We start from the raw sequence: 17966 nt of genomic DNA on the forward strand, positions 1-17966 counted from the left end.
TGAGAGCTAAACTCTGAACTGTGCACCTGCCTCCCCACCACAGCCCCCTCACTGCGGCTCGGAAAAGCCTGCAGTCTTGCTGCCACTCCACTCGTGGAAGCGAACTCTCAGCTCCCGGAGAGGGTGGCGGTGAGACAGCCTGGCTTTGGAGTCACATAAGCCTGGAGTTCAAGTCTTTCACTAGTTACAGAGCTTTAGCCTCTTCAGTGGCCTCTTAAGATGCTGTGGACAGCTGTAAACTGAGGACAATACTAGAACCCACAGCATCCCCACAGGGATGATGGGAAGATTAAATACAACAAATATGCACCTGTCATCTATAATTAAATAAACACTCGCTATTATCCAAGGTCACTGATAAAACTCCACTCTCCCAAATCCAAGCACCTGTCTGCAAGTCTCCTTCCCTCAGCCTCACACTCTGACATCCTACAGGAAGACCTGTAACTCTCCCTTCTTGACGACAAAATCTACCTGATTCTCTACCTCGCTGAGGGCCCCCTCCTCTCTGGCTTTCTCAATGGCCCCCTCTCCTCCAACAAGCTCCATGTGTCATTTTATTCCTCTTCCATCTCTTTGATTTCCCAAAAGGAACTAAGAACATTTTAAGGAATTATGGAAAGAACTGCTCATTTTCATGGGTCTCTTTTGTTGCCATTTTCCATGCTAGGTTTCTTATAAAAGTAATGAGGTAGTCAGACTTGCCTATATTTAAAAACCTAAGTTATTCTGATTTCTCAGTGTGGAGACGTCATAGTATTTCACATGATCTACGGTTTAATTAGCGGCAAGTGAGACTTTTATCACATCACACTTGAGAAAACTATGACTCAGAGACGAAATTAGTTTTCTAAGATCACACTCCTTTTAATCTGAGGAGATATGGGAGCTGAACCCAGTCTTTGGTCAGGGAACATGGTCCAATTCCAGTAGTTTCTGTCTTAATAAACCCTTGGATCCTGTACTAATTCCAATGGAGACTGAGAGAACTATTGCCAACACTGTTCTATTCCCCAGATCCCTGCCTCGAATCCCGCACAACTTATGTAACAGAAGAGAATAGGAAATGGCAACTCACTCCAGTATTCTTGCCTGGGAAGTCCTATGGACAGAAGAGCCTGGTGAGCTACAATCGCTGGGGTCCCAAAGAGGCCCGGGCGACTAAAGCACCACCGCCACCAATGGAGACTCAGACTGCTCTGAACACTGCCCCCTCCCATCCCCACATCCAAAATAACCAGCCAATCGAGTTCCAAGTCCTCCATGCAAACCTTCTCTTTGGTTCTGGAAGGACAAGACAGCAGATTGTCTAGTGAAAAGCATCCAGCACCGCTCTGAAAGGTTTCCATCCAGGGAGCAGAAAAATAGGGATCTTCACTACATTCAGCTGACATTTTTGAAATTATTAGAATAGGAAGATCTAAAACTAAACTATGTATTTTTTTTAAGGCAAGAGCCCAAATTAAGAAAATAGGTGAACGCTTCTCTATAGAACAAGTATATAGAGATCCTTCAGGTCACGAATGGCCTTTGCCCACAGCATCTCCTGGTCCTCTGTGATGCTCCTTCTTGCCCTGTACCACACCTGGCTGTACCATAGCTTGGCCTGCTGAGTCCTAAGGCAACCTGGCTCCTCTTTCTGTCCTAACATCTCTCCATGAGGCCTGAAAACTCAGGGCTGCCTCTTGGATCCACACCTGTCTTCATCCTCAGCATCCTCTTGCAGAGAAATGTCTCCTCTCCATTCTAACCACTATTTTCAGCTAAACTGTCTACCGCAGTCTCTCCTCCCTGACTGCTTTCCATCATCCTGAGAAAGACCTCCCTTAAACATCAAGTCCCCCATGCTCCAAGTCTTTCCCAAGGAGTTCAGCTGTGCCTTATGCCACAAAAGCATCCATGGAGGTTAGTCGGCCAAACAGTTTTGCAGACTGTGCTCTGAGCAGTCCCTTCAAGAGCCTCCAGGAGGAGAGGAAGGCACCAGGGTTGGCTGGGCGAGCCCTTCACTCGTTCCCTGCTTCCAGAGCAGTTCTGATTCCATCTGTTGTAAGTTCAGGTGGGTTGCTGGCATGGGTTTTCAGTTCATTGAGGTTTAAAAATTGAAGGTCCCTTGCAATCCATGAAGAGTTCACTCCAGTATGATCCCTAATAGGTAGTCGTTCAGTCTATCTGTGGACAGCAACAGGGAGCATATTGTTTGGTAAGCCAGCTCAAGTCACTGTTGGATCCAAGCGCTCATCAGAAAAATCTGCTGACTTCCCTGGCAGTCCAGTGGTTAAGACTTCACGCTTCCAAAGCAGGGAGCGCAGGTTCAATCCCTGGTAGGGGAACTAAGATCCAGCATACTGTGCAAAGTGGCCAAAAAAAAAAAAAAAAATCTGCTGAGCCAATATCTGCTCTTCTGTAACTCCCATCTAGAGGTCTGCACTCAAAACTAACAGAGACCAGGCCTGCTCTTTACCAAGTGACTGTGCAGGCTGTCCTTGATTATATTTTCTCTAGGAGCACCAATTCTTTGATTTGGAAGCAGTCTACAGTTTGCAAGTATTCATTTCGAATCCATCCTACCTACACACTTTCTTTTCCCCATGAGATCTCACTCAGGCTCCTGCTCTAATAGAGCTGGTTTCCTAACTTCTCATTTCCAACTCTTTTCAACCATGTGGACTGTAGCCCGCCAGGCTCCTCTGTCTGGGAATTCTCCAGGCAACAACACTGGAGTGGGTTGCCATTCCCTTCTCCAGGGGATCCTCCCCACCCAGGTCTTCTGCATTGCAGGCAGATTCTTTACCACCTGAGCCACCAGGGAAGCCCTGCCCAATGAAGACCAAACAGCAACTCTGACCTCCAGACCTTCAAGGGGGATGCTGCTGCTGGTGGTGGATGTCCACCAATTTACTGGCGTGTCCCCTAAGGCCTGGCTCGGAGCCCACAGCTTCCAAGAGGCCAAGAGGCACTGAGGAAGGTGATGGGGCACAGGTTCTGGAGTTGGCCTCGCCTGGAATCAAATCCCAACTCCATAAAGCAGTGCAACTCTGGGAAAATCACTCAACATCCCTGTGCTTCCACTGCTGCTGATGCAAAAGGGAGACAACCTGCCCATCATGAGAAGGACGAAACAGGTAATAGTTGAAGCTGAGAGCATGGTAGGAGCTCCAGAATGTCAGCTACACCCCTGTTTTATCCACTTCTAATGGCACCCCACTCCAATACTCCTGCCTGGAAGATCCCATGGATGGAGGAGCCTGGTGGGCTGCAGTCCATGGGATCGCAAAGAGTCGGACACGACTGGGCGACTTCACTTTCATGCATTGGAGAAGGCAACCCACTCCAGTTTTCTTGCCTGGAGAATCCCAGGGACGGGGGAGCCTGGTGGGCTGCCATCTATAGGGTTGCACAGAGTCGGACATGACTGAAGTGACTTAGCAGCAGCATACTTACTGATTGTAGCCTTGGGACATTTTCTGAAACACAGATGTGCTCTGATGACGTGCCATCTAGTACTGCTCTCTACTGTGCTTCTTATGTGAATATTTCCTTAGACAGCCAGTTACCTCCACGCAGGCAGGGCTTAGTTCAAGTAAAATGGCTCACTGAGTACACAGCATATACTCCAACATCCCAGGATATGGAGGCAGCATTTCTGCACATATTACGTGGTCAATGGGCCTTGGGTCTCCCAGTTTCCGGGAAGCTATCTCCAGAGGAAACAAAGAGCATGGAGATAACAGACTGCCTGAATGGCCCAAGAAATATTCTAAGAGTGGGCCAGCATGCTCTGAATGTTCTTTCCTAGTTAAAAACTTCAACTCAATCAACTCTACTACAACGAAAAAAATAATTTAAAGAAGAATAGTATTTATTCAGGTATCTTTAAAAAAGACTTCAACTTTAATTGAAAGAAGACTGGGAAGAGCTTGTTTTTAACAGCAAATTTTCATACCTAGTTACTACATGCTTGTGCTTAGTTGCCCAGCCATGTCTGACTCTTTGCGACCCCATGGACCGTGCCTGGCTCCTTTGTCCATGAGACTTCCCAGGCAAGAATACTAGAGTGGGTTGCCATTTCCTTCTCCAAGGGATCCTCCGGACCCAGGGATCTAACCCATGTCTCCTGCTTTAGCCGGCAGATACTAAGCCACCAGGGAAGCACACGTATAAGACAAATTTTCTCTGTAGAAGAAACCTACCTAGTCTATTCAGTTGCATATACGCACAGGATATATGAACTCAGATCTTAGCTGTTTTGACAAACAATAAAAAGTAATGTATGAACATCTCAGTAAAATCCTTTACACAATTCCAGACAATCTGGGGAATGAACTTGGAACCACTCCACAGAAACATTCAATGAACACTATGCAGCCATGAGCCACAGCACTTGGGAAAGTCTACCAGCCTCCTCCAGGTTCCCAGTCTTTGTTGTAGGTTAGATGGAAGGGGATTTCTATTCAAAAGTTAAGTTGTGTTTACTTCCAATGAATCACCTATCTTCTGCTGAAGGAACAATGACTCTCTGAGGGACACAATTCAGGTACTAGGCAAGCCTATATCACAGCAGGATTTCTCACTGCACCCTCTCCTGGGATGGAATTAACCCACATGGCTGCACCTACGAGGAAAGCTCTCACTTGCTCCCCTGCGTCAATGTGGGGCCTGGCCACATGGAAGACACTGTCATTGTGACGCGACTGCAGATGACCTTTACTGCTGAGAACACCACGTGTCATCAATTCTCACACTGATGGACTTGTGAGGGGCACATTCCTCACATTTCCCTGCCCCTGAAGTAAGATGTGCCTTCTGATCAATTATGTGTGTCAGGATTTCACTGCAAGCAGTTTTCCTTGCTTACAGATAAAAAAAATAATAGTACATCTTACAATCACTGGTACCTAATAGTCATTGCTTCTGGTGGATATGTCTGAGCAAAGTCAGCTGAAAAGTAAACATCTGTTACTCCATTTTTATTTCTCCATTAACTGAGATTATGAAATTCAATCTGCATTCTAACCCTCCATTCCCTCCCCATATATTTATTTATGCATATACTTGGTCAACAAATACTCATCTATCTATGCAGTGATCAAATATGTATTAATTATCTGTTTTATACCAGTGACTAAGCTAGATGCTGTGAAAATATTAATAGCAGTAAATATGATAGAGTTGTACTTAAGGCTACAGAGGATTCTTCAAAATCACATATTTGTGGAAGTTACACTTTTCTGACTAAACAAGAATAATCAGAATGTAGGCTCTAAAAAGAAATCCAAACGGTGGGAAATCTGATACAACAAACAAGATTTTTTCAATTGCAAGAAAAAAATAAAATAAATAAAATAAAAAGAAAAAAACAATTTTTTTGAAAGTAATCTAGTGGAAACCCATAGGTTAAAAAGACTTGAGACATATACAAAAATCACAACATGTAGACTTTATCTGATTTTGATTCAAGTGATCAGACTGTATAAAAACTATGAAACTTATGAGACAAATTAGAAATTTTTAGCACTGACTGGATGGATATTTGGTGATATTGAAGAACTACTAATTTTTTCAGATGTAATAATAATTCTGGATTATTTTTAAACAGCATTTATCTTTTAAAGATATTTATTGAAGTAGTTGTGTAAGAAATGATGTTTGGAATCTGCTTTAAAATATTGGGCTGAACCATATGAAATTATTTTTGCAAGTCAAAAATGGTTGAGTATCTGCAGTTTCATGCATATAGGGAAGTGGACAGAGGTACTAATGTAATAAAATGGCCATGAGCTGATTGATGTTGAAAGTGGGGTGACGGTCTATGAAGTACACTTGACTCACTTGCTTCCTTCCTGTGTGTATAAAATTTTTCCATAATAAAAAGTTAAAATAAGGCCTATAGCGTGCTATATTTAAAGTAAGTCACCAACTAAAAATACTGAAAGTGGAAACTAGAGGTCTCACTGCTGAAATACTCTAGCTAAAATATTTCTTTTCCATTGAAGAAGTAAATGTGTCTGAAATTTTAACAATTTACGTGTTTTCCCCTCTAACTACCTTCACAAGTCAAACTGAAGTATATTTTTTGTGTGTGTTTTTCCGACTATTGTTTGCTTTTAGACATTGTGCTATCTGGATAATTTGGATTTTCCTTCAACAGTTATTCTGGAGTAGAAATCAGAGTACTTGGCATCACTTTTAAGTTCAGTTCTAAGTTACCATGTGAACTTGGCCATATGTCCTGCTGCCCTTGGGCCCGTGTCACTCAACCCTTTCACGCCACAGTCTCCTCATCTGCAAACAGGGTGCGCTAAAGCAGACCACTGTCTCTCTGGTGGTCTACGGGCCTGGACTGTAGAGTCTGCTCTTTGCTTAGCAACCGAAGCTCATCTTCAGTTTCTCATGGGATATTTGGTGATTCTCTGGCTTTTGAACAAGGGACCCGCCAATCAACACACAAAGACCCTCACAGGGTAGGGGATTTCAGACTACACAGCAGACGGAATAGCTCACACGCACAAACGCATCCCTATGGAAGACCTTTGGGAGTTATGAAAGCTACTTCTATATTGAGATCCACACAAATAGAGGGCCACAAACAGACCACAAACTAATAGCCTATCAAGGGAAATATATATATACACACACACATAAATATGTATATATATACACATAAATATATACACACACACACATAAATATATATACACACACACATATATACACACACATAAATATATATACATACACACATACATAAATATATATACATACACACACACATAAATATATATATACACACATATATGTGTGTGTGTGTGTGCGTGTGTGTTCAGTCACTCAGTCACGTCCAATTCTTTTGCAGCCCCATGGACCGTAGCCTGCCAGGCTTGAGGGGCCTGGTGGGCTACTGTTCATGGGGTCACAAAGAGTTGGACACGACCGAGTGACTAAGCACACACATATATAATGCACATACATATATAAATGTATTAAATGTATTTAATATAAGTTCATAATACCTAATATACTTTAAAATATATTTAATGGCCTGAAAACATACTTGATATTATCAGATAGTAGCGGGTTGCTGGAGATTAGCTGGAGCTACGTGACCAGCTGGCAAGATGTTGCAGGGGCCAGATGGAGGCCTGAGACTGCCAGGCTCAGCGTGGATTTGTGAGTTCATTCATAAATCGTTCAGGGAAATTGGATGAAGCAGGGGAGGTGTGAGTACCTGGGCCCACAAGCGGGCACATGCCAAAGAGGAGACATGGAAAGCACAGAAATCACAACGGCAAAGGAAGCAAGATTAAGTAGTGCGCAGAGACCACATCGCTTGTCTTCATGAGACAGACTGTGAATCACTAGTATGATCACAACTTTGCCTCCTCTCTGCACGAAGATTACCTTGATGTGCTTCACTCTGTCCTCTTTTTCTGTCTTTGGTTTCTTTCCTGTGGCAACAAAAACAGTTCGGGATTAACCCATGAAGAACTGAGAGACATTTCCCCTACATTAAATTCTTTCTGAAACTCTCACTGCATTTATTGCTGCAATCTGTAGATGGTCAAGATCCCAAATGTTTCTTTTCCTTTCCTTGGGGGCCCTGAGAGTCATTTTACCCAGCCAAGTAAGGGCAGAATTAACATCCACAATGGGAACAAGGGCTGTATCCTTGCTGTGGCTACGATTGTGGAAATCAAGAAATCACAAAGGCGCTATTTAGGTGACGGTTGTTTTAGCCGGTAAATATGTTTATCTACCTTTCTTAGAAGGTCGCTCAGACATGGGCAGCATCCGGTAGACTCTGAAGGCATTATTCCCTTTCTTTATGCTTTTGTCCTTGACTTCCTCAATGTCAGGCAAGGAGTTCATGGCACATCGGAAATTTGCCTTCCACGTTTTTGGGTCAGGTTTATCTATTCCTGGTTGATGCTTTCCTAAAAAAAAAATAGTTGAAAGAATGAAGGTTAAGAAAAAAAAAAAAGAGAGAGAGGGAGAATTATTTCCGGAGTAAAAATTTCTGGAAACAGGATTGCTGGCAGGTCGTAGAGCCAATGCTTTTCATTCCAGGCCACACCTACACTGAACAAACGTCCTGGTTTGTTCCGAGCTGAGAAGGTTCTTGGGATGTGGGAATTTTTGTTTTAAAACCCAACAGTTTCAGGGCAAACTGGGACAAACTGGTCACCCTGGGTCTACAAAACAACTTCAGAGAAAATAAAGGTAGAAATCAATGTGGAGAATCAAGGTAAGGAAAAGAAAAAGCTAGAAGGTCAGGAGGGTTTCCTTGGTGGCTCAGCTGGTAAAGAATCTGCCTGCAACGTGGGAGACCTGGGTTCAATCCCTGGTTGGGAAGATCCCCTGGAGAAGAGAACGGCTACCCACTCCAGTATTCTTGCCTGGAGAATTCCATAGACTATATAGTCCATGGGGTCGCGAAGAGTCGGACATGACTGAGTTACTTTCACTTCACTTCACTTCAGGAGGCCAGGAGACCAACAAGCATAAGTCACTGGAAGGTCTCTTTTTCAACTGACTCTCAAACAAACAGCTCCCTAGTTAAATGAAATTATAAATAAATAGCTACATAAATAAATAGCAAATAAATAATAAGAAATAAATAGCTAAATAAATAGTAAGTATATAATCAAAAATAAACAGCTAAATAAATAGTAAGAAATACATAGCTAAATAAATAGTAAGAGAAACAGCTCTCTAGTTATACTATAAATAAATATAATCTCGACTACCTTTGGGGGAAATAATTCGACCAAGGTTTACAGCTCCAGAACAAATCAGTTCTACATCCCCCTGGCACACACCTGGGGAACTTCATCAGAAAACCACATTTATATGGCTGAGTTCCTTCACTGTTCACCTGAAACTGCCACAATATTGTTAATCGGATATATCCCAATATACAGTATTTTTGGTGTTAAAAAAAAAAAGAAAGAAAACCACATGTCCAGGAAATTTAAAGACTCAGTTTCTATGGAATGGGTGGAGCATCACTTCTGAGTGATGAAGTCTATACCTCATATGTCCTGATGTGTCTGGAGACAAGTCACAGGTTTATCAGCACTATCTTCATGAAACCATAAGCCAAGGCATTTCATACATGCAGTAAAAATAAAAAGAAACAATAGCTAACAGTCTATCATATAAGTGAAATTTGCCAAGAGAGTAGAACTTAAATATTCTCAACCAAAAAACAAAGTACACTTTAAATATCCTGCAATTTAATTTGTCAGTTATACCTTGATTTTTTAAAAAGCATGAAACCAACAACAAAAAAAGCAACAGTGCCAGCCTCTGGAGATGATGTGGGATTCATACCTGTATGGATGGCCCAGTTTCTAAAGAGGGGTGCATCCTTTTCCACGTCCCACCCATGTCTAGCAGCATGCATCCAGGGGATCTGAAAAATCTTCTTTTCCTAAAAAAAAAAAAAAAAAGTAAATATGAACTGCAGCCAAGGGTTTCAGGCCATCATTGCAGAGGGTTCTAGCAAGTTTTAGCTAGTAAGACTCCCCATTAAGTAAAGTCACTGGGTTTGCTGAATGTCTATGGTAAACCAAAGTCATTTCCTCACTATGACCCAAACCTTGACAGTCTACCAGGTGAGACAAGAGGCAGGTGGAGTCTGGTAGGCTAGAGATAAATTTCAAGGTCAAAAGCGATGATGTGGGAAATGCCAGTGTGTTTCACTATCTGTGCCTCCTGTTTTACAGGACCACAGGTACATGGATGGCCACTGACTGAAATGTCTATGGCTTATGATTTATTTCTGTCACTTGGTAAAGAGGAACTCCAGCTGTCTCAGGTAAATCAAACATTAGGCAACTCTAGCATGGAAACAGAGAAGGCAATGGCACCCCACTCCAGTACTCTTGCCTGGAAAATCCCATGGATGGAGGAGCCTGGAAGGCTGCAGTCCATGGGGTCGCTGAGGGTCAGACATGACTGAGCGACTTCACTTTCACTTTCATGCATTGGAGAAGGGAATGGCAACCCACTGCAGTGTTCTTGCCTGGAGAATCCCAGGGACGGGGGAGCCTCGGGGCTGCCGTCTATGGGGCTGCACAGAGTTGGACACGACTGAAGCGACTTAGCAGCAGCAGCAGCAGCATGGAAACACATACACTAACACAGGTAAATAAACGGCCGGTGGGAACTGAGGTGTGACGCAGGGAGCTCAACCTGGGGCTCTGGGACAATCTAGAGAGGGGAGGCGTGAGGGAGGCTCAAGAGGGAGGAGACATATGTATATACTATGGCTGATCCATGCTGATGCACGGTAGAAACCAACACAATATTGTAATTATCCTTCAATTAAAAATAAAGACATTTTTTAAAATTAGGCAACTCTCCAAAGCAATACTCATTCCACTGCTAAAGGGAAGTCGGGGTGTCTGAGGCCACTGTCAGAGACTGAATCTCTCAATCTGCTCCTGTAGCCAACAGAAATGAGAGATTTTGTTTTACGAACTTCCCTGGTGGTCCAGGGGTTCAGTTCAGTCGCTCAGTCATGTCCGACTTCTCTGCGACCCCATGGACTGCAGCACGCCAGGCCTTCCTGTCCGTCACCAACTTTCGGAGTTTACTCAAACTGAGGCCCAAGGGTTGGGGGGAGGGGGGTGGCAGGCGCGGCACAGGTTTGATCCCTGGCTGGGGAAATAAAGATCCCGCATGCCAGATGGCGTGGCCAAAAATACATACATAAAATAAAACAAAATAGAGAAGTAAAAAAAAAAAAAAACACCTAAAAAGATTTTGTTCTAATCCCTATGTGTCTACTACCCTGCCTGAGGAGAAAGCAACAAATATAAACAAAGATGTACCAATTATGTGAGGATGATACTCCTTTTCTGAAGAAAAGTCCCTCAAGAACAGTTCTTGTCATAGAAGACCTTGTCCATCTCTCTTACATCCCAACTCAAAACTGCTTAAATCAACCCTGGCAAACACATGACTAGAAACAAGTGCTTTGGAAACAAAATAGTAAAACTACTTGTGTGAAACCCAGTTTACTTTGCATGTTCACACGGTCTCAGTTTGGGTTCTTACAACACCCGAAGGAGCTGGGTATATGTCACCATTTCCGCCTTACAGTTAAGGAAACTGAGGAACGTATTTAAATTATCCATTCAAGGAACTCACGGTACTATTAGTAAATATCCAAATTCAGAACCTAGGTCATGTGATCCCGTATTCACTCACCGACTCACACTGCCCGTTGTCTCCCAGGGTTTAGATTTAGATTTCCTGACCTACAACAGATCCGCTGACTTGGATTCCATGGAGATTAAAGACCAAGAAAACTGTATTTTTTTAAAAGCTCTCAAGGTAGGTCTGATCATTTCTAGGGATGGGGGAAAAAAATCTCTGCACAATACACTGGAGCAGGAAAGTAAATGTCAGGAGGGATTTTCCACCACTTTGGTTTCACACAATGAAAGATACAAATGGGCCCCACCGACCCAAAAGGGACTTGATGCCTCCCACAGAACCAATCACAAAGCCTGAACTAAAAATATGTCAGAACATTTGAGGGTTCCCCAGAACTGTTAAAGGGGAAAATTCCATGTATATAAAACATAGTCAATAAAGAAGAACTGAAAGTGAGAGGTTTTTCACAAAACACTCCGTGTTCACGCTGTATCATCCACTGAGAGAGGGCAGGGTTTCAGGTTGGCCAGTTTCAAAAGGGCAGTGATCTGAAGAGGGTTGAGCGAAACTTTATTTTTTACAGTAGATGAGTATCAGAGCACAAAATCACTCAGTGCAGTTTTTAACATTCCCAGGAAAAAAAACAAAACATAAATTTATCTCTGAAAGAATTTTTCCTGAAGTGCACAACCAGAATCTAAAGGTTTATGCTTAAAGATACAGACCCTTAAAGAATCAGACTCTTGCACTTTTTTCTAGATCAAAGGTGATCTGGGGTGACAGAATCTGAAATCAATCTCCTGAGACACAAAATTGACTCTGATAAGTAGATCTTTTCAAGCGTGTGTGTGTGCGCACAAGCACACACAACTTAGTGATTCAACAACAACAGCAGCAACAAGCACACACACACCCCCAAACCCAGTCTCCCAGAAATCATGCCCAAATCATGAAACCATGAAAGTAATGATTGAACCTGGCAATCACCCACCATGAATCCCCTTGAAATGGGCAAGGGACCTAAACAGACATTCTCCCAGGGTGGCTGTACACACTGTGTATGGAAGGACTGACCACAGCAGCAGACGTAGAGACCGCTGCCCACCTGTAGGCAGGAGAGATGAGCCGGCTCGAGTGGAGAACATGAGATAATTTTCAGCAACGCAGAACAAACAAACCTTGACCCCCAAGCGGAATCCAGCCTTCTCATCTCCCACGGCTGCTTCACTCCCCCAATATTTATAAGATGTTCTAATGTCGCTTGCTATTTTTGTTTGGACTTCTCACTGTGTTCTGAGATGGCCTGATATTTACACAAGTACAAGCCTGCTTTCAAAGTGCAGAGCAGGAAAAGGTCGGAATTACCCGATGACCTCCAGGGCTCAAGGAGGGGCCCTTGGCGCCTGGGTCCAGGCCGACCACCACGGAGAAATAGGAACCTCAATAATCAGGGTGGGAATCAATGGAAGTGATAAGAACAGTGAACCTGGATGCCGCCACCTTCCTTCCTCAAGAAACAGCCCCGGGAAACCACAAAATCAAGCATGAGGACAAACCCAGAACAGACCTGGTCTCTTCAACAAGCCAATGGAGAGACGGCAAAAAGGGAGCGGGCGCTGCCCATACCCAGGAACCAAACACAACCTGGGGGTCTGCTGTGGCTTCTGATGGAACAAATAAATCCTAGAAAGATATCTGGGGAATAGTCAGGTATTCTGAATAGGAACGGGGCAGTAATGGCACTTTAAATGATGATTAATTATGATTAATTTATGATTATCCAACTGGTAATGGTATTGCGAATCCATAAGAAAATGTTCTTGGGTCTTACAAATATACCCAGTCAGGGAGTTGCTTTAATCACCTCCCAACACACAGATTTTTTTAAACTCTTAATAGCTGTTCAATCTAGATGTGAGTTTTAAATCTAGAAGGGAATTTGCTACACTATTCTTTCTAGTTGTTAGATCATTCAAGCATACTAAATACTCATAATAAAAAGCAACTGGCCCAAGCCACAGCCACTTTCAGAAGCTAGGTATAACGCTGCTGCGCAAACCTCCTTATTGCTCCTCCAGAGGAATCCAGAGCACCTGTTCCATCAGCCCCCACCCCTCACGTATTGGAAGCAGGAGAGGCAAACAAATTCAAGGCGTTAGTTAGCCACCTATCTATCTTCCCTGGTGGCTCAGTGGCAAAGAATCTGCCTGTTAAGCAGGAGACACAGGTTCGATCCTTGGGTCAGGAAGATCCCTGGGAGAAGGAAATGGCAACCCACTCCAGTATTCTTGCCTGGGAAATCCCATGGACAGAGGAGACTGGTGAGCTCCAGTCCATGGGGTTGCAAAGAGTCGGATACAACTGAGCAACAGACTTTCATTCACTTCCCCACCCCTTCATGTCCTGGAAGCAGGAGACAGAAACAAATTTAAGGCACTAATTGGCCACCTATTTGTCTCTCACTAGGAATGCACTGGGTATGATGGAGTCTCCGTTTGAGAGCGATGTGACCATTGCTAACCCAGTGTTCTTGAGTCTTAAATTATCTTACAAAAACAGAGTCACCGATGTCCCTCCCCTTCAAGTAGCCACCCTTCATCCATTCATTCTCAGCACAATGTTACCTGGAGCCTCCAGGGTGTCAGGCCTGGCGCCCAGCTTTCAGCGACGGTCAAGACAGCCCTGGTACATGGCCAGCCTGGAGTGCCTCCCCGTGAGCACTGGGAACGACAAAGCCCCGAGGGTGGCACAGCTTTTCTAAGATTCACAACAGCCTTCAGCAGAAGAGAACTGGGGATGACCTGAAACCACTCAGAATACAAGTAGGGATTCTTGGGCTTATGAATGGGCAGGGAATAACAGTGGGGTCTGAGTGAAATATTTATGCAGACAGCCGAAAGACAGCAAGCCTAAGTTAGCAGAAACCTATAAACAGATGCCCTGGGGAGGTGTGGGTACAGACAGGAAATGCCCCGAGGCCACCCAACATCTACAGTGACTACAGCCACAGGGCGTTTCCGTCGGCGTTGGGCCCTCAGGCAGCCCAGGAGCTGCGGGCATAGCATCGTCCTGGGCAGTGCCATCTGCTGCAGCCACTGCCCCCTCTCTGTCCTTCAGCCTGGCCCACGCCCAGCCCAGCAGAGGACAAGGGGATGGAGGGAAGGCACTCAGGAGCCGAGAGCCAGGTGAGTAAGGCTCCACACGAAGGATTGCCTGAGGGGCACTAAGTGTTCAGTGGCACCAAGAAGAATCCATTCACTTTCTGGTCCTCTGTAGAGCCTAGTGGACTGCAAGGAGATCAAACCGGTCAATCCTGAAGGAAATCAACCCTGCAAATTCATTGGAAGGACTGATGCTAATCCTTTGGCCACCTGATGCGAAGAGCCGACGCATTGGAAAAGACCCTGATGCTGGGAAAGACTGAAGGCAGGAGGAGAAGGGGACAACCGAGGATGAGATGGTTGGATGGCTTCACCGACTCAATGGACCTGAATTTGAACAAACTCCGGGAGATAGTGGAGGACAGAGGAGCCTGGTGTGCTGAGGTCCATGGGTTCGAAAAGAGTCGGACACAACTTAGCGACTGAACAACAAAATCCAAAACACAAGGACACGGGTTTGAGGAAAAGGTATCTCGGTGGACAGCCCCAGTGAAGAAGTAGCTCTGAGAGGGGGTGAAAGCTTCCTTGGGCTGTTGTAACAAACTGCCACCCACTGAATGGCTTAGCACCACAGAAACGAATCCTATTATTTTTCTGCGGAGGCCAGAAATCCAGAATCAAGACATCAGCAAAGGCTCCAAGGAGAATCCTCCCTTGCCTCTTCCAGCTTCCAGTGGGTCCAGGTGCTCTTGGCTTACGGCTGCAGACTTTAGTCCCCGCCTTCTTCTCCACTTGGCCCTTCCCTCTGTGGGTGTGTCCCCTCATTTGTGTCTTTTTTTTTAAAAAGATTTTTTTGTTTTTATTTTTATGCAGACCATTATTTTAAAGTCTTCACTGAATCTGTTACAATATTGCTTCTGTTCTATGTTTTGGTTTCTTGGCTGAAAGGCATGTGAGCTCTTGGCTCCTTGACCAGGGATTGAACCTACAGCCCCTGCACTGGAAGGTGAATTATCTTAACCCCTTGACTGCCAGGGAAGTCCCTCTTCTGTGTCTTATAAGTACCCTTGTCGCTGGATCAGCCCACCAGGTAATCCAGGATGATCTCATCGACATCCTTACGTTAGTTACATCTGCCAAGATCCTTTCTCCAAATAAGGTCACAACCACGGGTTCTGGGGGTCAGGATGTGGACATATCTTTGAGGGGGGCTACTGTTCAACCTACTAGACAACAACACACTGCAGTGTATTAACAGCCCACTTGCAGGAGACGTGGTGACGTTTGAAGCACACCACTGGGTCAAGCTAGCCCAGACGGGTGGGTGGGTTTTGAAAAGGAAAAAGCAAAGGCAAACAACCGACTTCTCTTCAGAAATCGGGAACATCTGCTTTAACTTCACATCCTAAATCAATACAGGCAATATTACCAGTTCTTCAGAATACACTCCTCCTAAACCTATGAGCCTTGATTTCCTTGTCTGTAAAATGACAAAAAGATCTACCTGATGACTTGTCAAAACTCAACATTCAGAAAACTAAGATTATGGCATCTGGTCCCATCACTTCATGGCAAATGGATGGGGAAACAGTGGAAACAACGACTTTATTTTTGGGGGTTCCAAAATCACTGATGATGGTGACTGCAGCCATGAAATTAAAAGATGCTTGCTCTTGGGAAGAAAAGTTATGACCAACCTAGACAGCTTATTAAAAAGCAGAGACATTACTTTGCCAACAAAGGTCTGTCTAGTCAAAGCTATGGTTTTTCCAGTAGTCATGTATGGATGTGAGAGTTGGACTATAAAGAAAACTGAGCGCCGAAGAACTTTTGAACTGTGGTGCAGGAGAAGACACTTGAGAGTCCCTTGGACTGCAAGGAGATCCAACCAGTCCATCCTAAAGGAGATCAGTCCTGGGTATTCATTGGAAGGACTGATGCTGAAGCTGAAACTCCAATACTTTGGCCACCTGATGCAAAGAACTGACTCATCTGAAAAGACAGTGATGCTGGGAAAGATTGAAGGCGAGAGGAGAAGGGGATGACAGAGGATGAGATGGTTGGATGGCATCATCGACTAGATGAACGTGAGTTTGAGTGAACTCCGGGAGTTGGTGATGGACAGGGAGGCCTGGCGTGCTACAGTCCATGGGGTCGCAAAGAGTCGGACACGACTGAGCGACTGAACTGAACTGATGACTTATTTCCTTGGAAGAGGCTAATTACAAAGCCTCTCTGGGATACAAACCTAAAATATTACATACAGACACAGCAAGGCTGGAAAAATATACTGTTTGCCCTAAGACCTTAGAATATAGGACAGGTCATTTGAAATGAGCATATGCTTTACTTAAAATATTTCTGTTTACTTCTATGCCATCTTGTTTCAGAAGGGACTCATTTAAATAGATAACATTCAAATATAATACACCACTACATTTAAAATAAATGAAAAAATAGGTAAATGAGGAAGAAGAAAAAAAGAGATAAGATTGAGAGATATCTGAGAAGATAAAAATGAAGTAAGGAACAATATTCATACAAAAATCAGGCTGAACAATATCGTGTATACTTGTTAGGAGCAGTCACAATCTGGCTGTCAGCTCTTGGCACGTGATGCAAAGGTAAAGCCTGACCTGCTAAATTATTCATCGTGTCCTTAAGATTAAAAACACACGGGGAGGCAGAAGAGGAAAAAGACACTTGCTCAGAAGAACTGTAATACTCCTAGTAGTGAGAGAGAAATCTCTCTTGGGCTGTCTTAAGAAAGTATGATGCAGTCATTGCTTTTCTAGATTATAACTGAGTATTTCCAGGCGTTCTTTATTTTTACATCCAATGGCTTCCTGATTCATCCCCTAAGAGTCAGGATCAACTAAACTGAGAGTTTTGAGGTTGATGAAAGTAAGAAAGTATTTATGTACATATGTGGGAGGGGGTTGTAAAGGACAGAATACTGCTTTTTTCGGACAGGTAGGCACACAAACAAGAGTTTGATAATAAAAGTAAAATCTTTTTTTTTAAGACAAAAACAAAAGTTTTCTTTATGTAGAGAATACTGAAAAGAAAATCAATATGCTCCTTTCCCAATAGAAAGCCCTAGAGTTTCCATGTCCTCCAACCCTAGAAAACCACGAGAAGCAAGAAAGAATATTCAGAGATGGAGAAGGGTAAGAAGCACTGAGTAGAAATACAGCCAGACGCTTCCCACAACAGTCATCCATGAGACCAGAGCCTTAACTCGGGGTCAAGGCTACAGTCTGAAGTGATGATAAATCTTCTTTTTATGATTCTTTGATATTTTCATAATCACTTTTGCTCGGTTAGTTTCTGTAATAAATAAGCATACTATTTGGAACACAAAGAACAATTTTACTTGCAGCACTCCACACACAGCTGCTTTTAGTAGGAATCTCTCTCTCACAGACACACACACACACACACTCACATACACACATACACACACACACATGCACACACTTACCTTGCTAAGCCACTTCAGCCCTGGTATCATATTTGAGTTAATCTGTTCTTCCAGCCACGGGCGCATACGCATCCTTTCCACCGGCATGGTGTCTTTCTGCAGAAAAGCAAATACAACATCAGGCATTTTTGCTGCTCACTGTCACGTCCGCAGGTGAAGTCTGACACCATGCCTGACTGACTGTACACTCTTCTTTCTCAAAATCTCACAGCTTATGT

At 43.8% G+C, this 17966-nt stretch overlaps 1 protein-coding gene across 4 annotated transcripts in view; it reads right to left on the reverse strand.

Moving 5' to 3' along the window:
* The window catches only part of IRF2 (interferon regulatory factor 2), an 84568-nt gene that overhangs the window by 25304 nt on the left and 41298 nt on the right, over positions 1-17966 (reverse strand). For all 4 annotated transcript variants that reach the window (XM_069573200.1, XM_069573201.1, XM_069573202.1 and 1 more), the window contains 4 exons: positions 17749-17844; positions 9331-9430; positions 7755-7931; positions 7399-7445 (listed from right to left, as the gene is read on the reverse strand). In XM_069573200.1, the coding sequence (XP_069429301.1) occupies positions 7399-7445; positions 7755-7931; positions 9331-9430; positions 17749-17835 (411 nt within the window). In that variant the 5' untranslated portion in view covers positions 17836-17844. The remainder of the gene's footprint in view (positions 1-7398; positions 7446-7754; positions 7932-9330; positions 9431-17748; positions 17845-17966) is intronic.

Source organism: Ovis canadensis, chromosome 26, assembly GCF_042477335.2.
Source record: "Ovis canadensis isolate MfBH-ARS-UI-01 breed Bighorn chromosome 26, ARS-UI_OviCan_v2, whole genome shotgun sequence".
Lineage (NCBI taxonomy): Eukaryota > Metazoa > Chordata > Mammalia > Artiodactyla > Bovidae > Ovis > Ovis canadensis.